The 27,266-nt window shown below is 40.4% G+C and overlaps 1 protein-coding gene across 1 annotated transcript; it reads left to right on the plus strand.

Moving 5' to 3' along the window:
- Positions 1-1,135: 1,135 nt before the first annotated feature.
- On the plus strand, positions 1,136-25,742 carry lmbr1l (limb development membrane protein 1-like). The gene is made up of 17 exons (XM_080444101.1): positions 1,136-1,388; positions 8,872-8,956; positions 12,006-12,039; positions 12,899-13,038; positions 14,160-14,263; positions 14,640-14,763; positions 15,036-15,104; positions 15,452-15,516; positions 15,667-15,739; positions 17,109-17,192; positions 18,424-18,500; positions 18,623-18,700; positions 19,102-19,175; positions 19,956-20,046; positions 20,991-21,057; positions 22,263-22,424; positions 23,610-25,742. Exons 1-17 carry the CDS (start codon positions 1,326-1,328, stop codon positions 23,702-23,704), a joined length of 1,485 nt encoding a protein of 494 aa, XP_080300227.1. The 5' UTR covers positions 1,136-1,325; the 3' UTR covers positions 23,705-25,742.
- Positions 25,743-27,266: the final 1,524 nt, after the last annotated feature.

Below are 27,266 nucleotides of genomic sequence, written 5' to 3' on the forward strand. Positions count from 1 at the left end.
CCTCCCAGTCCTCCTTCTTGACCACTCACAAACAAGCTTTTAGAAACAAAAGGCTTCTTGGCCCGCCTCTCTCAGTCATCACAAGGAATTAGCATCCGCCTAGTTTTAAACATGTGACAATTTACTTTAACCCTTATCTATAAAACTATACTTTTACACAAGCTCATATTATGAAATCTTTGTTTAACATCTTATTAGCTTCAAATTAAGTCCACACACATTATACATTCACAATTGCAAACAGCAGTTAGAAATACAATGAATCAACAAAGTTGCAGTTACTTTAAGACTGAATATTTTCCTTAAATGACATTTCTCTTTGTTAACAACACAAGTCATAGTTGTCAAGACTTTAATCATTTTAACTACACATTGCAGACCTAAGACTGAAGAATAATAAAAGTGTATATATTTTACTGTTTCACTTAAGTCCTTCAGACCTGGCTTCCAACCATTCACTACACATTTGCATTCTGTATCTGATCGGCCCAGGAAGGAACAATGATTACTCTGATTAGTTTAAATGAATACAAAAGACTTCTTCTGATAATCAAAACAAGACAGAGGGTGTCAATGCCTCTGAACCATGAAACAAAAGGTTTATCAAAGTGACTGTTGTGCCTCTCACCTCCTACAATGGCCAGGAACTCTGAACTGATTACATTACAGCTGAGCCCACACTAAGTTGGGTGAAATCTCTCTCTGGCTTACATTATTTGACCAAAGGTCAAACTCAGTCCTAAATACAAACCTTCAAGTGTTTTACCAATTAAATGGAAAATCATAGAAATATGCTTGAGACGATACTTTAGTCCTGGATATACCATAATACATCAATCAATAAAAACGTCAATTGATTGATTGAATACTTTATTAGACAGAAATGCAAACAGCACGAGTAGACAGTCACTTGGTCTAAAAGGATAATAAAAAAAAGTCCTGTGGACTTGTTTCCACTGAGGTCCTATGTATTCAATTCATCAATCAATCAAATTAAACGAGTCAATCAATCAAGACTGGTTATACTACCACACCACCCCACACATCTCTCGGACCGCCCCTCTCTCTCTCTCTCTCTCTCAACCCCTCCTTGTCTTTAGCAGGCTGAACTGATCTGCTACAGTGCTGCACATAGTCTCACACAGGCAGCGGGACACCTTTCATTACTCTCGGACCATGTTAAATGTAGCCGAGCGAAGCAGCCACGTTGTATCCGTTTTAAAGAGATGATGATGGTCCCCTCGCCACGGTGTTTCTGAATCTGAAGAAGGACAGGACAGACAAGACAGGACAGGACACACTGTTATGGTTGCGGGAGAATCAGAATGGACGCGGACGACGTGTCGATCAGAGAGCAACTTTTCCACAACCGCGTCCGAGAGACAATAGTAAGTTATGATAACAACTGACGTGATAAACCTTTTTTTTTTTACATGAATAGCAAACTACATTACAAGCTAAAAGAAGCACAAGAACGATCCGTTAAATGCATTTCTTCTTGTGCACGTTTTCAGTCTGGCGTGCTGTGTGTCACGACTCACTCAGACGGCTCGTTGGCAGTTTTTTAAAACTGTTGATTAAAAAGCCTTACTTATACTAAGCCGTACGGAGGTGTCGCTCGCTGGCCGCAAATAGCCGATCTACAAGCTCACAACGCGTCGCCTGGCGACGCGTTGTGAGCTTGTAGATCGGCTATTTGCGTTAGTGAATGGCGAACTCAGCGACCAGTCAGCTTATAGACGCTTGTGTGTGGATGTGGTGGATGCAGCTGGTCATTATAGTAGGAATGTGGCTGAGACACAATACAAAGGGGCCAATCTCTCTGTCTAACACCCCGGGGCCCTTCTGTATACTGGCCTGAAATGACCCCCATCACGTCCAGGGGGGGGGGGGTTTAAATGTGTGTGTGTGTGTGTGTGTGTGTGTGTGTGTGTGTGTGTGTGTGTGTGTGTGTGTGTGTGTGTGTGTGTGTGTGTGTGTGTGTGTGTGTGTGTGTGTGTGTGTGTGTGTGTGTGTGTGTGTGTGTGTGTGTGTGTGTGGACACAGCTCGATTCCACTTGGTTGAAGATTCTGAAGCCCTAGAGTGTCTGTGATGTTGCATACATTTCATGTATTTGGAATACATGAAATGTATGTCACAGCCATTCTAGGGCTAAAGATTCTGCTGTGTTGTGAATTTAATGCATTTACCCCCTGATGAATGTAATGCATTTACCCCTGGGCCCTGATATATATCTCTGATTCTTCCCACGTTAGGAACTCAAAAAGTTGAGTGTCAGACTCAACTTGAAGATCAGGTTAGATTAGCTGCCTACAGCCGGGATGCATACATTGGATAGTGATCTTTAACCCAGAAATTGCAGCTGTTCCTTTACTGTACTCCATGTTCTGATTACCAAGAGGTATCTGATACCTATATGTCTGCTGGGTGCGCTGTACATGGCTGGCTATATATCACGTATAGCCCTGGCCTAGAATGGCTTATTGCACTTGCAACATATGCCATCAGCTATTGGAAAGACAATATTATGGAATATCAGCCCATTCTAGGGCTGTGCTCCTTGATACAGGCTCATATGCCCTGGCCTGCATGTTGAGAGAACTTCCTAGACTTTCATCGTCTGATCTGACATCTATTGTTCTATAAATAATGTATAGCATTTACTTACATCCGATTCCCCCTGTGCAGTAGTAGGAGAGCACAGCCTGTGCACTATGGACTGTGCACAGTCCACAGTGTCACTCATGTATTCATGAATGCACCTTTTCTAAAGCAGTGGTTCTCAACCTTTTCAGGCCATGACCCCCCTAAATAATCATATTTGAACTGGGGACCCCCCAAAAAAATCATATTTGAACTGGGGACCCTTCACCCTGACAAGCACTTAGAATTGTAGGCATTACATTTAGTTTGACTCGGTTCCACAGATATATATTGTGAAAATAGCCGAACTACAAGCTCACAACGCCTCGCACTGCGAGGTGTTGTGAGCTTGTAGATCGTCTATTTTCACAATGTTTACCTCTTTCTTACGTAATATTTGACAATTTGCCCAATTGGTATGAAAAAGGTCTTAAAAGTCCTTAAATTGTCACTTTAGAAATGTGCAGATATACCCTGTATACAATTATACTGTATGTTGGCTTGTTTACTGTTGAGTGAGAAAACAATGTTGCACATTAAGCTAATCATCTGGGGACCCCCCAAAATAATTTGGGGTTCCTAACCCACAGGTTGAGAACCACTGCTCTAAAGTGTATAGTTAATGGAATAAGTTGTGTTCTTCTCTGTCTTCACATTTGTTCTGTTTATATGCAGACGGGGAAGGAAGTATGAAGTGTTTGTTCAACAAACATCGATTTGAAGCCTTTAGCTACTGATATTTGCTGTGTTGACTCGGCTGTTTGATAAGCCACTTGCACAATGTAGCCTAATGCCATAAAGGGGTCTACCATTGTCCTACCTGGTCTACAAGTGATGAGTGTGATGTATCCTTGATTGATATGCAGAAGAGATCTCTAAAGATAGGTCATGAATAGCTGAGTACATGGTACCACATTATGGTTCCACACGGCCAATGAAGTCAGCGAAACGAATAAAAACCTTTTCTGTTTTGTGTTAGACAAGAGGACACCACTGGATTACACTGCTTGATTTCACTTCACTTCACTTTGCAATTTTTATTTTGGTCATCAGTTCAACCAACCATGTAAACAATACACTCCATGTGCATAAAAACAACAATAATAACCACGCGCACGTAGTTTCTTCAATGCTATATTTAGTCTTTCCAGTGAGAAGAGTATTACAAAGAACACCTCAAATGTATAGACTTTTATTTGTATGTATAGACAATTATTTGTTTACCAACATTGAGACTGGATGCACAGGTGATTGTTTCATGCAATCAACTCTCAACCTGTTTCGGGGTGCGCTGGTTTCAGCGCACCCCGACCTTCTCTTGTGTGTTGGCTAGTGAGGCGCGTCCTAGCGAGACCTGACAGAATGGGTTTCATTTGCAACCAGTATGACGCTTGCAACCAGTGTGACGTCGTCTGTTAAGGGGTCTATACCATTGCCGTTGTTTTGACATTGTTGTTTTCACCTAATGCTCTTATGGTCTGAGTCACACTGCCCCTAAAGCTCCTGGACAGCCTCAAGTGTTCAGCTTACCTGTACAGCACTCAACTCTCCATCATCATGGTCAACAGAGACTGTTATCTCTGGTGGTGGTCACTCACTAGTCACTACATGGTTTTAGTTCACAGTGACCCCTCGCAGTAAAATCCTCAGTGTTGATTTACTCTGAGAGTGTTCAAATGGACCCATAATAAGGGTCTATTTGGTTCCATTTGTACATTCTCTGCGTTACAGAGTACAGACCCACAAGGGGTCCATTCGGTTCCTAACTATCATTCATTTAGCCGGTTACCCACTACTTCTGAAGATCTCTTGTTTTAGTAAACTAGGCTGGGATGGCAGTTATTCACATTATGTGTTGTTTGCTTTAATCTAATTGGGAGGATAAACTGCAATATGACCTAGGACATTCCGTTTTACGACTTCTAGCTTTGAATATTACATTAAGACATTTCTCTAAATGTCCTACATTTTATACCTCCCGAACACACAACATAATTGCATCGCTTTTGCTTGGATTAAGGCAGCTACACACTGCAAGATATTTGCTATTGGCTTTGCTTTTCCATGCCATAGATGGTTTTATTGTGATAAAATCTAGCCTCATATTAGACATTTGTACACAATGCCCTAAAATTAGCCCAACCTGAGCAAGTGAGGAAGCTGAATGCTGTTATGCCAGTTCCCCTGGAAACCGAGTGTATTCGTTAGTGTTAAATTACGGTGACAATTCTTAACCAGAAGTATACAGCTGTGAGCTGTCCGCTTCCTTTTTTCTGCAGAAGGAAGTTGTAAAGATAGGTGAAAAATGCTGAGCTTCAGCTTGTTTTCATCAGCACAAAGTTGTTGAAGGCACTTGGTGCATTTAAAAAGGTTTGGCCAAATTCTCAGTCTGTTAACACAAAGAGATGATTATGGATGCTGAGCGCCCCCTAAACTCTGTTCTCAACGGCTGGCAAAGTGCTGCCAGTCTTGGGCATTGCCAGTCAAGCACACGTGTTTCTACCTACAGTCCCTGGACTAAGGGGCTTTATTCTGCTTGATCCCACCCTCCTCTATTCATGCAATTGTTTCCTGCATTCCCATTGTTGGATTTATAGCAGGCTCCTTGCTGAATTCAGACTGAACTATTGAACATTTCCAAAGCCTGATCTGATTAGCTGTTATGCTTAGCACGTTGTTGTTTTTAAAGCTGCAACATTGCATCCATCTTAGAATAGTACCAGTGACCATTACCAGCTGCACTGTTATAAGCCCTTCGTTTTTCAATTGATACATTACATTTATATTTGGTATAAAGTAGGCCTATGATTAGTTAGTTTGTGTGACAATTCTTTGAGACACACATTCTTTTGGGGCATGGCCGAGTCCGACATTGTCTTGGAGGTGCAAACAATACGGGTAACAGCATTGAGTTTGTGAGACGGATCCTGTATACAGTGATATTTTTCTGTCCTTTGCAAAACTATGGTATTGTAGTGCAAGGGCCTGCAACATGAAAAATTTAGACAGGACGTCCAAATAATATTTTAAGCTCCCAAGCCACAAAAAGGAGCCAAAGAAGGCGAAGCACCTTTGTAGTTTGTACCTCCAACTCACTCGTGATGTCAATTCCATTCCTCTGTTGGCACGTACAGTACTAGGGTGTAACATCGCTGTAGCAAAATGAATAAAAACGCTTTCTTGTGTTATCCTTTTAGTCTTAATTACTCTTACTGTACCACGTGCTGTTTACATTTCTGACTAATAAAGTATTCAATCAATCAAAAAACAAAAAAAAGGCTTTTGTCAGTCCTGTTAGAAAGGTGGGGCAGACCTTTGATTGATTGAATACTTTATTAGACAGAAATGCAAACGGCATGAGGTACAGTCATACATTTAGGCTGAAAAGATAACACAAAAAAAGCCCTGGGGACTTGTTTCCATTGTGGTCCTATCTATTCAATATTCAACTTAACTATTGCTTGTCATTATAGGAGGTTCTGCTAGTATGCACCTTCACTCATCTGTCAGCTTCATAAGCACTCTCTTTTAATTAATGAAACAGTGAAGGTTTGTTTTCATGCCAACGGTTTGTTTACTTGTTTACAGTATATAGGTCTGCACATGCACATGAGACAATGTTTTTTTTTTTATACCCAATCTTTATTGTTGGCGTTGAGAATTGGGTCAGCCTTTTCAACTTCTTCACTCATGGATAGAATAGGCCCATAGGGGGAGGGGAGCCCCCCCTTTGCTACAGTACCATATGTCCCAGGATCCACTACTGTATAACATTTCCTTTGTTCATAGTTTAGAATAAAAGAAGCTCTGTCTCTTTGTTGTTAAAGGATATTTCTGCCCGTTTCCCTTAATGTCATCCTCTACTCTGCAGTGTGCACACTACTAACTACTAGACTATATGCAGCATGGCATTCTGAAACATGATGAATTTATTTTAAACACACATTTCAATCATAATAATACATTTCTAAAGTACCTCAGTGAGTTGCGTTCGGCTGATTTGGATAACATGGTGATTTATTCTCATCATAAGTACATTGAGCTTGAGTCTTCGTCCTTGCAAACCGGTTTCGACAGGCAACCATATCCCTGTTCTCACATACTGTAGCTGCCATGCTCCGGAGGTTCCTCTTCACACCTATTGTCTTCTGTTGCTGTTGTCACCCCTGAGACAAGACCCTGCATCCTGCCCCCTTTGTTGCTCTTCCTCTGAGCTCCACACAGCAAGAATCCTCAGACAGACGGTGCCAAATTTACACTCAGGGTTTTACCGTGTGCGCAAGTTTCCTCTCCTACCCATTATGCCGTGTCAGAGACGGCAGTGTCATCAAAAAGCCAGTTCTCCTCCAGTGTATATATATTTGTGTCACCGACTCACCGTTGTTTGAAACAAGTTTAGCACTGCACAGGAACAGTTGACACATTTTTTTTCTCCTTCAAGTTCTTTTTGTATTTGTTTTCTCAAATATTTCAACAAAAAACATACATTTATTTAGAATATCCTTCTAAATAAGTGTCTTCTCCCTCGTCCCACCCAAAACCCTGCCACCCCAACCCTGCTCAAGAAACCCACCTCGTGTCTCACACATTCTGACTGGTACCAAATTGTCTAAATTGCATTTGAGTGGAAGTGGAGCAACCTGATGGAGTTTTCCCTTTCAGTTTGTTTTTTTGTGAAATGGAATATTAAATTAATGTTATTGATTATTGATATTATGAAATCAGGGCCTGCATGTTTCATGCTTAGTCTCCTGACTGTATGGCATTCTAGGGATTTGATTCAGCTCAGTTTGACTGAATATGAGTTTGTATCTTCGGCTTATCTAGATTAGAAGATGTGGTCCTTCTCAATGGTTTTCTTTCAAATGTTTAAGAATCTTATTACCAGCTTTAGGGTGGAGGCATGGCTGGCATCATGTGTTACATTGTTTGCCTTTAGTAGCCATACAATAGCATTCCCTTGGAGCAAAAGGTTGAATGCTACAGCAGACAACAGATTGCAGAGCTAGTCTAAATATGCAGGCCACAAAGAAAGTTTCTGGCGAAAGACCTCTGTGGTCAGCAAAGAGACTATCCATTTAACTCTCTCTCTTCTCTCTCTTCTCTTGCTCAATCTCCGGACATAATCCATACTTGTTCATGACTCCCCCCACCTCCCCCATGCTGGGATAAACTGGTAATCTTCATACTCCATCTGTCTGCGGTGGCAGAGCCATATCAAAATGTTGCCTAATCTTTGTTGTTTTCTGAAGTGATGCATTTGATTTATTTAAAGGGGCATGAAACCTTAGGCTGATTTATAGTTTGTTTTCCAGTTCAGGTTGAAAACTGCAGCAGATTAAAAACATGGCAGGCTAGTAAGCGCTACAGCTAATAAAGTTCATAATGGGTGTGTCAGATTTCGGTGCGCCAATGTGCCAGCATAGACCGTAGTAAACAAACTGTACTGTCAGTGCACATTGACACACCTAAATCTAACACCCATTATTAATTTGATTTGTTGTAGCTGTGTTGCTCACATCGTGGTGTACTATAAGGTCGGCATTATGCATTAAAACTAATGATAAAATCGGCCTCTTCTTCTTCTTGAGGAGCCAACCTATATGGCACAAGCCTGGCATCATGGTTATTGTTAAGAACTGTGGCACTCTGAGTCAGCTTGGGTCTCAATTATGTCATCGTTATCTCAGAGCCACGTTACCACTCCTTGTACCCTCAGATGTATTTTATCCTTATCACTTGAGCCTGTTAACTTGTCTCTTCTCTGGATGTTCTGTATCTGTGTCAAGGACATATCCCACCTCTCTTGGCCTATCAGATACACTGGCTCAGAGATATGAGCTTAGAATGGTTGATTAACCACTTAAACCCTGTATACTTTGTTGACCAGGGTCCCCCAGGGGTCTATATATACTCAGTCCTCATCTTTTTTGGCTGGAAATAGCCAATGTAAAAGCTCACAATGCGTCTCGTTGCGATGCGCAGTAAACTTGTAGATCTTCTATTTTTGTCAAATGTTAACCCGTTTTCACTGAATGTTATGACATGCCCAGGATCGTGACGAGGTTAAGAAACTCAGAACAGGACTGTTTGTGAGCTGTTCTTCCAACTCAAAGCGTATCCCTTGTTTTAGTTACTGTATGCCCATAGGCAAAGGCAAAAAAGGAAAAGAAAACTGATTATGTTGGTATTAATTTTATGTTACTTTTTCCTTTCCTCTTCAACAGATCTGCGTTCTGCTGTTCACATGCCTCTATATGGTGGCTTACATCATACTCACGCACTTCAAGAAAAACGCTGACTTTGTCACTGGTGAGTATGGAAAAAAGTGGTTGTTAACGCAGACATTAAAGAATCTCAAAATGCTCGAAAGCAGTCACTCTGGGCCAATGCCGGAGGGATAAATGACAGTGTTGAAAAGCATGCTGGTTACATTGATGTTTTGGAATTTTTCTTCCAAAGAGAATGTAGGCCACACCTCCAGTGCAAGCACTGCAGACGTATAACTTAGCTTACAGAAACCCCCGACTCTGGAGGAAATAGCCTTGTAGTTGTTGTGGAAGATTATAGGTACGGTCTGGTGGTGCCTTTGATTGTAGGTTCAGTCGGTAGCTGTCAGTTAGTTACTATAAGTTAAGTATAATTTACAAACTTGGGTGCATTTTGTAATGTTTTCTGAATCATTCGTTAAAATTACAAAATTAATAACCACATTAGTTAAAGTGGCACTATTTAACTTTTTTTTAATGAATAAAATAAAATGTTGTCCAATCTGTATGGTAGAGTATGTTAATACAATTTAACTTATACAATTGGGGTGGTTATTGAGACATTTAGATTGTGTCAAAGGTCATGTCTCACCTAGACACAGGATCTGACACAAACTTTGACCTGATGGTCAAGATTCAACTTATCCCCTGAGCAAGCAGCCAGGCTCTATTAGTTTGATGGTAAAAATGTCAGCACTTGCGCAGGAAACCGGGTTCAAATCCGCGGTAGAAGAGGAAAGTTACATAGTGCAGCTTTAAATTCTAATACCTGGATGTGCAATAGTGTTATGTTGAGGTGATGTCCAGTAACCACCAATGTCTTTAAATATTACTGTACATTAAATGACGTAAACCCATGTCCTTTTATTTGATAATAGAGATATTTATGTTGAACAACTATATTTGTTAATTTTAGTGTGTTAAAGTGGCATTCAGTAACTCCGTCAACACTAACAATCTATTAGATAAAGGCATTCTAATCTTGTGCATTGACTTTTTTTGGTCATGATTTTTAATGGTTTTTTTAATGGACATTAAGGCAAAAGAAAGGACATTTCAATAATAGCCAAAGGTTTAAGCTCTCAGATGTTTTTTTTTATTGCATCTGCTACCGAGGCTGAGAAATAAATGTACTGTATACAGCAATATATAAAATGATGTAAAAACATGTTCCCAAAATTAAAGGTATAAAACACGTATACGTTACAAAAAGGCAAAAGGTTTAAATGGGTTAATCACTGCTGTTACTATATTCTTTTTTTATATATATATTTAAAAAATGGCAAACATCACTAACCCATATACCTCATCAATTCGTGTGTTTGGGGGTGACATTGATAAACCTTTTTTCTTGTTGAATACTTGTGTGTACAGTGTGTCCAGGTGTAACTATATGCAGTGAAGGCTCTGGACCTTGACCATTACACAGGCCTGCAAATTGTAAAAGGGAGTTACGTAACATGTAACCACTGCCTCACAGGCAGACTCCCCATGGGTCAGGTTGAGGGAGGGGCGGTGAAGAATGTTCCTACAAGATAAACACACAGCATCATACCTAGCTGAAGCCCCCTTTGGTTGGGCAAGAACGTCTCAAAGAGTGCTTTTGTTGAACAGTGACAAACAGCAAGCCTATTTAATCGATTTCGTAATTTTGAAGTTGGGTCTGGACAGTATAGCTGGCGTTAGAGTTGTATAGTTTAAGTGTTTGGTTACAGCTTATTTGAACATTAGCTGCTTGTTTGCTCTTTTAAGTACGAGCCACATGCGTGATCACTTGCTGTTAAAATAATGTAATGTAATCAAACGGCATCTCTTTGGAACCAAATGAGTAAATCTAATGTACTTGGACCTATAGGCCCACTAAAAACATACATTCCAAGTGTCGCTTTAGAATTGGGTTAAAAGTTATGTAATAAGTTCCCCTTATTGGAAACAGCTGTGGCATCTGAGGCTGGGCTCGGCTGAAGTCTGGATGATGGCCAGCTCATTTATTGGGTTTTGGAAAAGGCAAACTTTGGAAACATCCTGTGCATTTAGTCCCCGCTGCTGTTGATGTCATCAACTGCATCGGCAACAACACGACGGTTGTGCCTTTCAGCTAAAAAGGCAATTGTGCAATATATAACTGTGTTTTATATAAGACTAGTGTTTTTGGCACTCACTAGTCATGGAACTGGTTTTACAGATTTGACATCATTTACAATGTTAGAATGTACTTGCAAGAGCAGGTTTCTGTAAAACATTATTAACTAAAGCTAGGTGTGAGGGGAAAAAAAATAGTGACGGAAAAACTACTTTAGAAATAGAAACAACATAAAACAGAAAATGTGTTTTTGTTTTAGTCAATTTGGTCAAATTTGTCAACACAACAAGCATGACGAGCATTGGTGCATGTTTACTGAGACTGGGATTTATACATGACTGAGTCAACTGCCCTCACAAAGTGTTGTTTGGCATAACACCAATCCATTTTGCTCTTAATCACATTTTTAATTACCTTAAAGTAGCATATTTTACTACATGAACAAGATACAAGATACAGAGTAACGAGACTAGATAGACTTGTGTCGAGATGATTACCTTCCTTTTGTCACCTTTTGTGTTTGCTAGGCATTATGGTTTGTGTAAAACCACCGAAAACATGAAGTAATTTCTGCTCGAGATATACAAAAGTGTTTTGAACAAAGTGTTCTGAGCGTGGAGTCCCCCTCTCCCCCATCAGAGCCCATGCATCTCTCTCACTTCTTTTCCCATATCACTCAAGAGGAGCAAATCCATCCACACTCGCTAATTTTCATCTGACCCAAGCGGAACAGACACAATGTTATTCTGTTCACATTCCTACATTTTCTCTTTATCTGGTCGGGGGGGTTACAGAGTAATCTATTTGCAACGCCTCTCTTCAGTTGCCAAGATTCTTTTACCTGATACAGTGTCCCTTTTTAAAACAAAGGAGACATGGTATACAGTAGTAACTGCATGCCACATGCCAGAAAACATTGATTTGTTGATATCTTTCAACTAATCTCTGGATCAGTTATGTAAAAGTAATAATCTTACACATGTTTTTTTTTCTTTTTTTTTTCTTTCAGATGACATTGAAGATGCCACCGTCAACAAAATTGCGTAAGTGAAAAGCCCTAATGATTGACTGACCCAGCATGCATTGCATTCTGCTCTCACTCGCTCTGTGTCAGTGTGGAGGCTTTGTGACAACACGGGCCACTTGGACTTGGCTGCCGTTTTATTGCCCTGTCCTCCAGGCTGCTCCTCTCTGCCCTTTGTCCTTCCATGCTGGCACTGTCTGACACCTCTCTCCAACCTCACTGGACCTTGAAGCCTAATTTATACTCGAACATGCGACCGCGTCACTCACCGAAAATAGCGCGACGCAAAGCGTCACGCTATTTTTGGCTAATTTGTACTTTGTACGAGGAAGTATGAATTGGACTTCAGTATTAGACCAACACTGGCTGGCTAGGGGCTAAACAGTGACAGTCACAGATGCACATCTGTCAGAAAGATAATACGGGTGCAACAGTTAATCACACTAATTGATGTAATAGATTATTTATCGATTTTATTAAAATATGTATTTTAATACAATCGATAAAAAATAATAATAATAATATATATATATTTTATAATATATATATATATATATATATATATATATATATATATTTATATATATATATACTGTATGTAATGCAATGTGTGCTTGTAGATCAACTATTGCCGCTATTTTTGTTGACGTTTAACAGCAAAGTAAAAGATTTGGTTAATCGATTTTGTCAATCCTAAAACAAATGCCATTTTGTTTTCATGTTGATTCGTTGATATATAAAAATTGTTAAAACACACTTCTCAATTATTCGATTAATCAAAAAAGTAATCAATAGAATTATCGCTAAGAAAATAATTGATAGTTGCATCCCTTGAAAATATTCACTCAAATGGCTCCTGCTTGTCTCTGTGTGTTCAGGTTGTGGCTGTGCACGTTCACCCTCTCTGTGGCGGTGTGCGCGGTTCTCCTGCTCCCCATGTCCATCCTGTCCAACGAGGTGCTGCTCACCTTCCCACAGAGCTACTACATGCAGTGGCTCAACGGATCACTCATCCATGGTAATGCTTATTTATCGCCTACTAGCTGACACCACCAAAGGTCACAGTTGCTGCTCTGTTCCCACAGACAGCACTTGCGCTGTTGTTTTTTAAATGATATTGGAATGAACTAGGAACACTGCTCAGCGCTCAGTCAATACAACCCCCCCGGCCTTGTGTACAAAGGGATAATTATTATGGATTTTGTTCTGTGTGACATGCTTGTCAACTGTTTTGTGTGGGGCCTGACGGATATTATCGCCCGGCTTATTTTTGTTATGATGTGGAAAAAAATCAAAGAAATTCCAGTACATGAAGCGGAAAGAGCGTTTGAGGTCTTTTTAGAAACATTATCATCATTGCATAGTTTGTCCAGCAAAGCGTACTCTAACACGTGCTCTGTGTTGTCTTCATGACAAGTTGCTAACTAGTTTGTGAAATGCTTTGCTGGAAAAGTCAATGAACAGCCCCGTCATTTTCTGTTTACAACATAACCCTAACAATATATCCCTGACAACCTTCATGGCACTGCATCTACAATACATAGCGAACCATGTACTGTAGATGCATATCTGTCCCAACTATTTGATTTGGATCCTTGCTAAAAAATGTGTGACTATCAGTCCATATCAATATCTGAATTTGTGTTACTCCGAAATATCAGTGTTGACATCGAACCCAAAATCCATCATCGGCCGGGTTGTGTTCAGAAAACGTTAGTGGAAATGAATTTCTGCAGCTGCTGTTTACTCCACATGAGCTCTGCAGACGTGGTTTTTCAAGTCTGTACTCCCCCAGGCCATCGTGTGTTGGAGAAAGGTTGAGTGGAAAACCATTGAAGTTCAAAAGTACATGTGCCATTTAGTACAGTTCCACAGAGGAAATATGTATTCTGAAAGTGCAGTGTTTGTCTGTCAGTTCCCCCCCCCCCCCCTTTTTTTGTTTACCATGTTGTACATTTTGCACTGATATCACCATAAACGTTCTGGTGAGACCCGACATTATCATCACACTACACTGCCTCACAGTGGCCAAACGTGGCAGTGCACATAGTTCACACATTACATGCAGTTTTCTGACCAAGAGGAATGCTTGGAATGAAAACCACTAACGTTTGGATGATGTTTATTCCTCTTTATCAGGCTTGTGGAACCTAGTGTTTCTCTTCTCCAATCTGTCCTTGGTCTTCCTCATGCCTTTTGCATACTTCTTCACGGAGTCTGAGGGTTTTGCTGGGTCCAAAAAGGTACAGGCTTTGGAATTCTTCCCACAATATAGCACCATCCATCACACACCTTTAACCACATACTGTAGACCCTAGCATAGCATCCCTATTATAACATTCAGCGAAAATAGCCGATCTACAAGCTCACACCGCGACGCGTTGTGAGCTTGCAGATCCGCTATTTTCAGTAAAGAGATTTGGTGTGGAGGTAAAAAAAAAGAAGAGTGGGCCTAGTATAGACCCCTGTGGAACTCTGCTCAAATAAGTACATAGGGGTTCATGTGGTTAAAACATTAGATGATGATGATGAAAATAATAATAATGGTAATTTCTCTCCATATGTCATGTCTCCTGTGCCTGTAGTGTCCATCTAACCAGTTGTTGTTACTGTGTGCAGGGTGTGATGGCGCGGGTGTACGAGGCGGTGGTTCTGCTGCTGCTCTTGGCTCTGATGGCGCTGGGCACCGTGTGGGTGGCGTCAGCCCTCCTACACCACAACATGGCCAGGGAGAGTCTGTACGGTGAGTCAGCTGCTGCTGCTGCCATGGGCACAATGTTACATTGAGTGTATGTCATGTAGATGACTTTAATGTAGTTGTTGTAGGAGCATTGGCTCTCTTCAAAATGGCTCATGAGATGTTGTTATTAATGTAGTTGTAGATTTGTATTTTTATGTAGTTTTTGTTAAATAATAACTAGAGGCGTGATTTGTTTTGTTTTTTTGTATCCAGCTACCTATCCAATGGCTTTCATGGTGGGAACAAAATGACATAATTCTCCTCTTTATTTACAGACCTGTGGGAGTACTACCTGCCTTACCTGTACTCTGGCATCTCTCTGTTTGGAGTGTTGCTACTTTTGTGTAAGTATTTGAACATCAGTAAGCCAAGGCCTTGGGTATGAGAAGGTTCTAACTTATGTGTTTGACAAAAATAATTAGTTAATGAAGTAAATATGTTGTTTATAGAGCACTAAATTAACAAAATAATTAGTTAATGAAGTAAATATGTTGTTTATAGAGCACTAAATAAACAAAATAATTTGTTAATGAAGTAAATATGTTGTTTATAGAGCACTAAATAAACAAAATAATTAGTTAATGAAGTAAATTTGTTGTTTATAGAGCACTAAATAAATCAACACAAAAATACTGTATAAAAGTATAGAACGGTACAGAATTTAAAGTGTTTTTGTTTTCTTCCTGTTCAGTGTGCACTCCGTTTGGGTTGTCCCGAATGTTCAGCGTCACTGGCAGCCTATTGGTCAAACCACGGGTGAGTGACAGCCATAATATAACGTGCCCTTTTTCTGTACAGTATATATGAGCTTGAGCAACCAAATGGCCACTTCACATAGCTGTTGCCATGGAGTGGATTTCAAACCCAGTAAGCTAACTCGTCTAACTTGTCTTGCGTCTCCCACAGTTGTTGGAAAATGTAGAAGAAACTCTGAGCTGCACACAACTGGAGGAGGCCTCGCTCTCCAGGCAACTGAACCGTGAGTGGGCCACTGTTTTTCTTTTTGTTGTTGCTGTTTTGCCTTGTCGCCCCCTAGTGGACCAGACGTCCGGGGGCGAGAGATTGGGATCTGAGGGCATCTGGGTTGCGAGATGTAAAAGGCGATATCCCTGTTTTTTGTTTTTTTTCTTCTTTTTATTCAGATTTTTATTTGAGGATTCTCATTAGAGGCATCATACATGTCAGTGCTTCTCACATCAATCCACGTTTCCCAGTCCTTTCATAGTTACAGTAGATCCCGTCTCTGTGTGGAAGTTCTTAAGGCGGTTACACACCGGCGAATGACTCGTTCCGAATAATTAAAAGACGCTTTTTCGCTTCGCTTTTCCGCTTTTTCGCGCCATGTACGCTTGCATTGACTTTATAAGGTTTTAAAAAAAAGCATATTATTCGCACGAAAAAATCGCCCCGGTGTGTAAGGACCTTTACTGTTATGCTGAATCATTTATGCACTGATTTGCCCCTTTTTTTTATTTATCCCTTAATTCTTCCATAACCAAAACAATATGTGAACAAGCGAAACGGCTATCCAAACAAACGTAAATACACAATAAAACGAAAACAGGCATTCTCAATGTAACCAAGTGTGTTTTTGTCATTTGAATCTTCATATCTGGTTAATAGTCAGACTTAATATGGTCTCGATGGGCTTACAAACTCAATCCAATTTTCCCAATATTTGGCAAACGTGTCTAGCCCCAAAGAAGAGATTGACCTCCATTTTAACGACAGCCGTGTAATTTTTTTGAATTTATAATCCCTATTCTAATTCTGTTCTCTGAAAATAGCTGATCTACATTCTGCTATTTTCGGCAGATGTCCCCCCCCCCCCCCAGAATAGGGATGCTAGGGCTCAACTGGATACAACATGTTCTTCTGACTAATTTGTTCAGTGTTTTATTTTGTTGTGATTTAGTGCAGTGGTTCTCAAACTTTTTCATGTCAAGGATCCCCAAATTGATATGTACTGTATGTGGCCGCGGACCCCCACCTGAAAATATGTTGTGCCAGGGACCCCCAGAAGCAAAAGATGTGTGTTTAAAAAATTTCGCCTAAAAAAAACAAAAAGGATTTGCACACATTTCCAAGATTTTTCAAAAATAGCAGATCTAAAGGCTCATAGCCCGGCACCCGGTACTTGGTGCCGCACTATTAGCTTGTATATCCGCTATTTTTGAATAGCCAAAGTATAAAATATGGATAAAGGGGTTGAAATGTTGAATGATTTTAATGACGATTTATTAAGTAATTTTGCTGGGGACCCCCTGGTACCCCCCCAAAGACCCCTGGGGGTCCTCGGACCCCACTTTGAGAACCAATGATTTAAGTGTGTGTTGTTTTGGTTCTAGGTGGTGGTAATTGCTGGGTTCAGCTGAACATGGAGGTGATGAGGAAAGAGCTCCAAGCGGTCCAAACCAAGCTCATCGACCTGGGTAAAAGACAAATATAGTTTCTTGCCCTTGTTAGTGTGTGTGCCATTGTTATGCTCTATGCAGTGGTGTAAAGTAACTAGTAAGTACATTTACTCAAGTACTGTACATAAGTACACTTTTGAGGTATTTTTTGCATTACTGGAGTATTTCCAATTTTTAGTTACTTGTTACTTTGTAGATTTTGTTTGTTATTACAAAACATACATTAACCACTTTAGCCCTAATATACATTCCGGCCATTTGAAAATAGCCGATCTACAAGCTCACAATGTATCGCGATGCATTGCATTGTGAGCTTGTAGATCTGCTATTTTCAAAGGATTTTAATACATTTTATACATTTGAAAACTTGTGAAATGGGACATTCTGCATAATGAGTACTTTCTACTTTTGGTACTTTAAGTACATTTTGATACCGATACTTTTGTACTTTTACTAAATACAAGTAAATTTTGAATTCTAGACTTTTACTTGTAACAGAGTATTTCTACATTGCAGTATTGATACTTTTACTTACTATACAAATAGTTATGGCATTTTATTTTATTTACCTTTACCCTTTATTTTCTCCCACTCTTCAACCTGGTGTCCCTATTTTTAGCATGTCATTATAGGGAACAAAAATATTTGAATAATAATATGCGAAATTTGCAAATATTATTATTGTTGTTATTTTTAAATTGTAAAAAGATTTTCAAAAGCTGTATAACCTCAGCTTGTAGATCCACTATTTTCTTTTGCTATGAATACAAGTGTGCCTTGAGATTATTTTTTTACTTGCTCATTAGTGTCACTTGGGTAATGGTCTGTTCACTAACTGTTTGAAATAGAGTCCAAAGCAAAGCATGCACATCCGAAAACGAATATACAGGTGCTGGACAACAATACGTATACTGGAGAAAAGAAGGGGCACACTGTTTAACAGCTCCCAGTATAAATTATATATATTTTTTAATTGAATAATAATTAAAGAAGCACAATTCTACTGGGAGCTGTTAAACAACGTGCGGAATTCCTCTCCTTTTCTCCACTAACTGTTTGAGACACCACATCAAATGGCGTGTTTCATGGTATTTGGTATGCCATTTTTGTCGAGCGATGCGGCCTGAGTATGTATTGGCCTCAAGACTCGCTGGCGCTGCCAGACTCTCCTCAACAGCGATGACACTGTAACGGTACGCCCATACACTGACCTGCTCTCCTCTCTCTCATGTGTATCTTTCCCCTGCAGAGATGCGCAGGAAGGCATCCCCATGGCAACGTAACCTGAGCTACCCATTGGCCATGCTCCTGCTCTTAGCTCTCACGGTAAAGCCGAGCTGATAATCAAAACTCCATGTGCCTTTTTTTCACTCTCAACAGTATGATGATGCCATGACCTTTTTTATGTGTTTTCATCGCTGTACACATGATGTCACTTTTTTTTTTAGGTGGTGTGTGTGTTGATGGTGTGTTTCAACGTGCTGGAGCTGCTTTTTGATGAGACTGCCATGCCCAGAGGAATGGAGGTGAGGCTAGTGGGAAGATACATTAGTGACAGTGGTGTGTAGGGTGATAATTGTATGGATTGCTTTTTTTGATAAATCTAATCATCGAGAAGGGCCATTTTTGATTATTTATTTATATTACGTATCGACAAATCAAATGGGAGGGGGGATCTTGATTATTTCTGTTTTCTTTTAATAATCTAATCTAAACTAAATCAATTAGTCTGATTAACCACTTATGCCCTGTTTTATACTTTGTTCAGCTGTGTCACGCAAATGCGTTGCTGTGTGAGCTTGTAGATTGGCTATTAGCTCTTTCTGAAAATCGATTATTTGATCAAAATCGATTTGTTTTATAGTAGATTAAATCGATTAGTTTGATTAACTGAAGCTGACTGACGGTTGGTCTGTGTGTGTTTCAGGACCCTCGTCTAGGAGCTGTTTCCTTCTCCGTATTTGGATCACTGGGAGCAGCAGTACAAATTGTCCTCATATTGTATCCTTTTAACACTCAGGATGTGACTGCTTGCAACACACATGCAGCATGCAGACCCGAGTCTCGCACGAGCCACGTTCAAGTGGTCAAATAAATTCATCAAAGACATCAGACTTTTAGCTGCATATAACGCCCTTGATATTTGTGCTGTGTGTGTGTGTGATGTTTGATAACCTCCCACCACATTCTTGGTGTTGAACTTTGTTGCAGATGTGGGGGAGGGGGGGGGGGGTTATGCTGGTTTAGGGCACGTTCTCAAGTCTGTGCACAGATGGATCTTTCCAGTTGCGACCTCTCAATTACAATTAGGCATTTAGCTCTTAAAGATCGACTTCACACATTTTTCACATTTTCAACCTATCTCTATATAATTGGTCCTCACTAATGCTCATTCAAAGATGACACCATTTTTGTCTACTCGGCCTGTGTCTCAGAGGAGGGCTGTGGACAGTTCAGAAACCTGCCTACCAGTGACATCATCGATTTGGAATCCAAGCTAATAGAAACTGGAGGCTTTCTATTCCTGGAAAGTTTGCATGCTATAATGGAAGCCATTGTTCTTGCGTTAATAAAAATCGAAATAAGTGTTTGGGGTGGAAAAAAAACTGCCAGATAATTATATGAAGATCAGTTGAAAATGGGTGAAGTCGTCCTTTAATCCTTACTCACCGTAGCAAGGTAAACCAAGAACCTCTCGGGAGTTCGATTTTACACTGAGGTGCTATGTTACGTGTGTGGTTCTTCATTGTACTGTTCTTCCTTAACGGTAACTCCGCTCAGCTACCTGATGGTGTCTTCAGTGGTGGGGTTCTACAGCTCTCCTCTGTTCACGGGGTTGCTGCCTCGTGCTCAGGACACCAACCTCACACAGGTTAGACCACTGCTGGCCTGTGCACCCGTACTTACTGGTCCATTTTCACAGTCTTAACCCATTAAGACCTAAACGCATCTGTCACTTTTTGGTTTGAGCTAAAAAGCATTATTTTACACTTTGGCTATTCAAAAATAGCAGATATACAAGCTCATAGCGCGGCACGGTGCCGCGCTATGAGCTTGTAGATCTGCTATTTTTGAAAAATCGTGAAAATGTGTGCAAATCTTTGAATATGTATATTCTTTTAAAGCAAACATTAACTCAAATCTTTGCTTCTGGGGGTCCCTGGAACAAAATATTTTGAGATGGGGGTCGGCGGCCAAATTCATATCATTTTGGGGGTCCTTGACATGAAAAAGTTTGAAAACCACTGATATAGAAACATACGTTTTTCAGAAAACCATTAGGATTTAGAAGACATTTTGCAGAATCGGAACCTCAGGCCTCAATGGGTTAATCCTGATATGGTTGCTGTCGGGCAGAAACCTTTTATCTCCATGTTTTAGCTTTTTATGTTATTTTTTTCGTAAATGAATGCCCTTCTTCATCATACAAAAGTGCCGCACAAAAGTATTGAAAATAAACGATCTACAAGCGGCTCGCATCACAACGGCTCGCATCACAAGGCGTTGTGAGCTTGTAGATCGGCTATTTTCACTACTTTTGTGCGATAACTGTTTTGTTATTATTTTACATAATAAATAATAATAGGTTATGGACTTGGACGTGGTTTCCTTCCACCTGACAGTGACGATACAGTATAATGTGTTGTACGACAGAATATAAATTAAGCATTAGTTAAATTAACTGTCCCTTAATTTACTGTGCATCTGTATCTATTCTGTTCTGTCTGATGTTCAGTTCTCAAGCCAAGCAGCCGAACCGAAACTTTCATCCATTACATTTTAACCCTAACATTTGTGCCTCTTTTGCCCCTTCAGATAATTGGGAACTGCGTTTCACTGCTTGTGCTCAGCTCGGCGCTGCCAGTCTTTTCACGTACACTTGGTAAGCCTGTGGTCATAAAATACATTGTTTGTACATTTGCAGTTACAATCTAGGTGTTTAGCAGACACTCTTATCCAGGGGTGGCTTACAAAGTGCAAGGTCTGTCTGTGTATGCCGCTAAGAACATTGGTTAAACTACTACTACTGGGTCAAATAATGACATGCATAATACGAGATTATGCTGAATAGGCAACTTCTACTTGTAGTTATAGTACTGTCCACTAGAGGGCAGTGTGTATGCAGTAATTGGCTGCTGGTGCCTGGTCCAGACTTGTGGCCATGGTAACAGGATAGGTGGGCACCAAGGAAGAGTGGGCACTTCGGTGTTAAATTGGCAATTAACGTTTAGAACCCAAGATATCATCATTTGGAGATTTGCTGCTCCATTCACTTGTTTAACCTATTACTGAAAAAGGCTGTATCTTGTATCTCCTGAGCACTTTTTTTTTATTTTGTTGTTGTTATGTTATTATGTTATTTTCAAAAGGCACACAATTAATGTCAACAAGGTCCAGTGACCTCGTTGACATTTGTGAAACCACACAGTGCAACCCTCAGTGATTAGCACCCATCAGGGGATTGATTATACTGGAGATAAATATTCTGTGACTACTTGAAAAAGGAAGAAGAAGATTGAAAAATTGCTGGCACAGTTCGCAATTATTTTTTAATTTCATTGGCAATATTTCTACAAAACCTGTATATCCAGTCATTTTGGGGCATAAACAACAATAAGTCTGATAATGATGTACCGTGCATGTTCACACCATGTATACTTAAAGGGATACTTCACTTTCACATAAAATAAACATTTAAAAAATATATTAAAAATAAATGAAAAAAGTAATGGAAAAATCACGGCCCCCTCACGCATTAGAGTGTCCTACTAATGTGTGAGGGGGCCTTTATTTTGCCATAACTTCTTTCATTTTTTTTAAATATTTATTTTTAATGTTTATTTTATGTGAAAGTGAAGTATCCCTTTAACATTACGTTATTCTTTTTCCCTTTTTTTTAAATTTTTTTTACAAAATAGCAAAATTTACATTGAGGTGCCCAGATGTCCCTAGTGCCCACCTATCCTGTGTCCCTGGCCACTCACTGAACCAGTTCTAAATATTTTCCATTCTGATTATTTCTGTGTTTGGACCAATACCCTTCAGTTGTCTATTTTATTCAATTATTTTTTGGTTTTGGTTTCTTAGGGATCACCCGCTTTGACCTACTTGGAGATTTTGGCCGATACAACTGGCTGGGGAACTTCTACATTGTGTTCCTTTACAACATGGTGTTTGCTGGGCTTACCTCCGCCTCTCTCATCAAAACTGTGACCTGGGCTGTACAGAGAGAGCTCATCCGTGCATTTGGTCAGTCTGCATTATTATTATTTTTAAATATACAAGTGAAGCGGGATGCATGTACTGTATTTTGATTGTACGATTTGACCGTATAGAGTTGTTCCGATACCGATAATAAGCTGCCGATATTGCCAATAATGCTGGTATCGGTACTTGGAAGGGTCCATTTGGAACCCCCTCAAGGAACCCAGAGGGTCCCTGGTCCCCACTTTGAGAACCACTGTCCTCGATTTATTTTAATTACACAATGTTATGGTATCGGTACTCTGTATCGACCGATATGCAAGTTATGGGAATTGGTATCGGTACATCTCTATCTGCGTACTTGGATGGACAATGTAGAATTGTTCCCAACACACATTTCCCTATGGGCTGGTCTCTTTTCCTCAGATAGAAAGTGTACAATTGTTTCAGGAAAAGTGATTAAAGGGACAAGAAGCCAGTAGGGTCCCCTTGGGGACCCTCCGGCCCCCCTCACAGCACACACACACACCCTCTACCCCTCCGCCCAACACAAACAACGGCTCGGAGCGTAGACACGCCACCCACACGCACACTCCCCTTCCTCATGGCACAGATAGCATCTCAGCTGTACAGCCGCTCTCCTTGCGTGTTCCCCATTGCCCTCCCTGTTCGCTTTTGTTCCGTGATTGATGGAACTTTTATTTTCACCCAAATTAGCTTTTTCTTTCTCAACATTGCTATTAACCCATTAAGACCGGGAACGCATCTGTCTTTTTTTTTTTTTTTTTGGCTATTAAAAAATAGCAGATGCCGCGCTATGAGCTTGTAGATCTGCTATTTTTGAAAAATCGCGGAAAAATATATTTTATATTTTTTTCAAAAAACTGTTTTTTAGAATCTGCCTCAGGTCTTAATGGGTTAATGCACTCGACCTTTTTTATGACTGTGAGTCATACTTAGGGCTGGGCGATATATGTCGATATTATTCTCTATTGAGATGTGAGATTAGATATCACATGGATTTGGCATATTGTAATATGGTGATCGTGTTGTCTTTTCCTGCTTGAAATGTATATTTCAAATATGTTCTAAAATAGTGAAAATAGACAATCTGCAAGCTCACAACATGTTTGCGATGCATTGTGAGCTTGTAGATTAATTTGATTATTCTTTTATGGATTATTACAATATCGATATCCCTAGTCATACTGTTGTTGTCTTGCCTTGCAGGTCTCCACCGGGTCCGACTGCCCCTGACGGTGTCACGCTCCACCGTACCCTTCAGCAGACTCCTCTTGGCCAGTGGGCTGTCTAAGATCCAGTGACTCTTGGCCAGTGGGCTGTCTAAGATCCAGTGACTCTAGCCACTCTCTCGCCAGTTCTGTTGCCTTTCCTAACCCTGGAATATTTATTTGTATTCCCCTGGAACGAGTAACTGTCGGATCAAAGGCAGTTTGAAGGAAGTCTTCTGGCCAATCGGTATCTGGGTCACCCCCAATCCAGGAGACGGGAGTAGAGGAATCTGCCTGCAGTTTGTCCAATGGGAGCTGAACTCTTATTGAGTGACCCAGACGGGTCGAACTGGGCCCCCCAACCCAGTTTGGCAGGTTATTTGGCGGCAAGGACATTTCCTGCTCGAGGCATTTACCTGAGCCATTTATGATGAATGGAACTGCACAAAAGGGATCATGGCCATGATTGGGGTCTTGCCGCAATGTGATCTGTCACAGCAAGCAACCCACAATACCTGATGCCTTACGGGAAGAAAAAAACTAAAGTCAGCAGAGTTATTTTGGAACATTACGTTGTGGCCATGACAACATTTCCGTTTCCTGCTCCAGGTCGGGCGAGTGCTCTTTTCTCTGCGGCTTCCCCACGCTTTCCCTTCCATAATGTGGTACCACTATTTTAAGCCAGATTCATACTTTGGGCGCACAGCGGTGACGCGCGTCGAAAATAGCCGACCTACAAGCTCACAATGCGTCCCAGATGCCACGCCTCGTGTGCTTGTAGGTCTGCTATTTTTGGCACGTGACACCGTCATGCAACGGAGCACAAGTTAGGCTTTAGAATTCACCCTGTGAGTCTCACTGCCTGCTCTGCCCTGGTGTTGTGTTAGTTAATGAGAGGAAGTGAGGGAGTTTCTAATGGGAGCAAATGAGGCATTGTGAGCCGATACGCCATCAATTGATCCACAGAGAATATGGGAACAAGCTAACATACTCGTGGATTTAAAAAGTATTTGGGCGTATTTTCATAGATCGAGTTAAGTTTTCTATATGATGGAAGTCTTATTCTTGTCTGGGGATATCTGTGATTTAGATCAATACATTAGGATACATAGGATATGATGAAAATAAATAGCTTTACACTTTACACAGTCTTTATACAAGACATGTACAAGTCTTTTGCCCCATGATGGGGTCTCCTAATGCCAAGTCACACAGCCAAGTGACACTCTGTAGGAGGGATCTCAGCCTTAGACCAATCAAACTGTGAAATTGTTGTTTTGTTTTTGTGGGGGAAAGGTGCAATACTTTTTACTATGGCAAGTTTTACTTTTAAGCACATTTTTAACTTCTGCAATTATGCAATCCATACAATGCATACAGAAAAGAAAAGACATTTTCTTTTCAGAGATTTTTGATTGTCTTTTCTGATTTGGTCGAGGTTGTTTTGTGGACTTTTGAATGCATAGGTTAGTTTTGTATTTATTGCTTAAAGAACGAATGTGACATAACAATCTTCCCATGCAATCTATTAAATGTGCATTTTTATTCATTGAAATAACATGCATTCTAAAATGCAAATTGTGCTTTACTGTTTTGTCTTTGTCCGATAGTGATCCTGTGTCACTGTTTGCCTTTGCTGTATCAGCAGTTTATTAGCTTTTCGCTTGATCGCCAGCAGGGGGCAGTGTCTCCCAAATTCACTGTGTCTGCTGCTTGACATTACCTGAAGTCCCTGTGATCCTGGTCAGTCATTACATGGAGCACAATAATTAGGTTGACTCATTTCATTTTGTCTGGGAAATGGTTTTGGTTTTGTAAAAATACCTGTTATAATTTTTTCTAGGGCATTTGGGGACTCTTTTACACATATTGACCTACTATGGGACCATGGGATCTTAACAGTGAAAAAAACAAATAGTCGAAAATGTGAAAATGGTTGAAAATGTGATGGTACAGTTGCAACCTAAGGAAAGATATTTAGAGTTGTTCTCTCAAGGTGACATTGTTGTTTTTTATGGTTTACTAAGGAACTCTTAAAAAGCTCTGTGACATTACAGACGTTCTTAAAAACGGAATTTTCACCCACCGTTGTTTTATAAGAAAAGCAATAAATGCATTGTTTTCCTATTTATTTAAGTCCTGTGTCTGTTTTTAGATGGCTGTACAATTTGGTGACTTACACAAAGTATTTCAGCTTCTTCAGAGCACCTTACGTACAGTATAGGTCAGTGGTTCCCAAACGTTTTAGCTCAAGACCCAGAAGAGAAATTAGATGTTTTCCTGGGACCCAACAAGTAAAAATAGCAGCTCTACAAGCTCACAACGCGTCGCTTCGCACTGCCTTGAGAGCTTGTAGATCTGCTATTTTCACTACTTCTCAAACGGTCTATTTATTTATAGAAATTATTATTATTTTTAATTTCTTCATGAAATACTATTAGAAAAATGTTGGAATTGGTCACACAAGTTGTGATTCTTTTGTTTAAACTATTTTTTTTAATCGTTTGAAATATATTTTTCGTAATTTAAATGTAGGAAATGAAAAAAGGGGGATATTTAGTCACGACCCATAAAAATTGGTCCGCGACCCAAACATGGGTCCCGACCCACTGTTTGGAAAACGGTGGTATAGGTGCAACAAACGAGACTATACACTGTGGCTATTCTGTCTTGGCGTTTGGCAGGCGTGTGTGAGTGCGATGGGTGAGCGTGCATGTCAGTCCTTTGTGCCCCTCCACCCTTTGTTGGCTTTCTTTAATCAGCAGTAGAAGAAAGACATATTTTGGCCTGCCTGTCAACAGTAGGCCAGGAGCGACGCCGCTACAACCGTTGCCCACGCTTTCCCCGCTTGGATGCCACAGCTAGATAAAAAAAAAAACCTAAGCTCGCTTTCGCTCCTTCATCTCCCCAGCTCGTCACCCGCACCTCCTTTTTCTTCCATCCGTTTTCCTTGCCTATTGTTCATTTCCTCTCCTTTTTTCTGAAGTCGGAACAAGCAAATCCCAAGCCTCTTGATTAATTTCTCCCTTCTTGATTTTTGTTTGCATTTCTTTTCTTGTTTTCTTTTGTTGGATGAGTTTAATTGAGTTTATTTGGTTTGGGTTTTGTTTTGGGTTGCTTTTCCTCTGTTAAAAGGGAGTGAGCTTCAGTGTTCCCGGAACATTACTTATACATCAGAGAGCTGGTTATTCTGTGCGATATGACACATCTCCACGCTGTGCTTGTGCATTGCTGACATACGGTATAGGCCACATTTTGGACAACAAACCAGTTTATATCGGGGATGCAGTCTACTTGTATGTACAACAGTATAGGTTAAGGTTGAGCTTACGCATGTATCTGTCAGGTTTGGAAAGCAATGGCTCAGGAGGTACAGCAGTCACCTGGGAATGGGAAGATTCCTTGGTTCTATCTCGGCTCTTCTGGCATCGCGCCGAAGTGTCCTTGAGCAAGACCATGAACCCACAACTGCTCCCTGGGCACTGTTCATTAGCTGCACACTGGTCCTATTAGTCGGGGTTAAATGCAGAGGACAAATACTGGGTATATGCAAATGTACTTGGCCAATTCAACTTTACCTCCCGCCTCTTATGTGTAAGGTTGGGGTAGCCTATGGCTATATGGAATTACAAGTAGACACAATGTCCCCAAACCG

Source organism: Gymnoscopelus braueri (assembly GCF_963280865.1).
Source record: "Gymnoscopelus braueri genome assembly, chromosome: 12".
NCBI lineage: Eukaryota > Metazoa > Chordata > Actinopteri > Myctophiformes > Myctophidae > Gymnoscopelus > Gymnoscopelus braueri.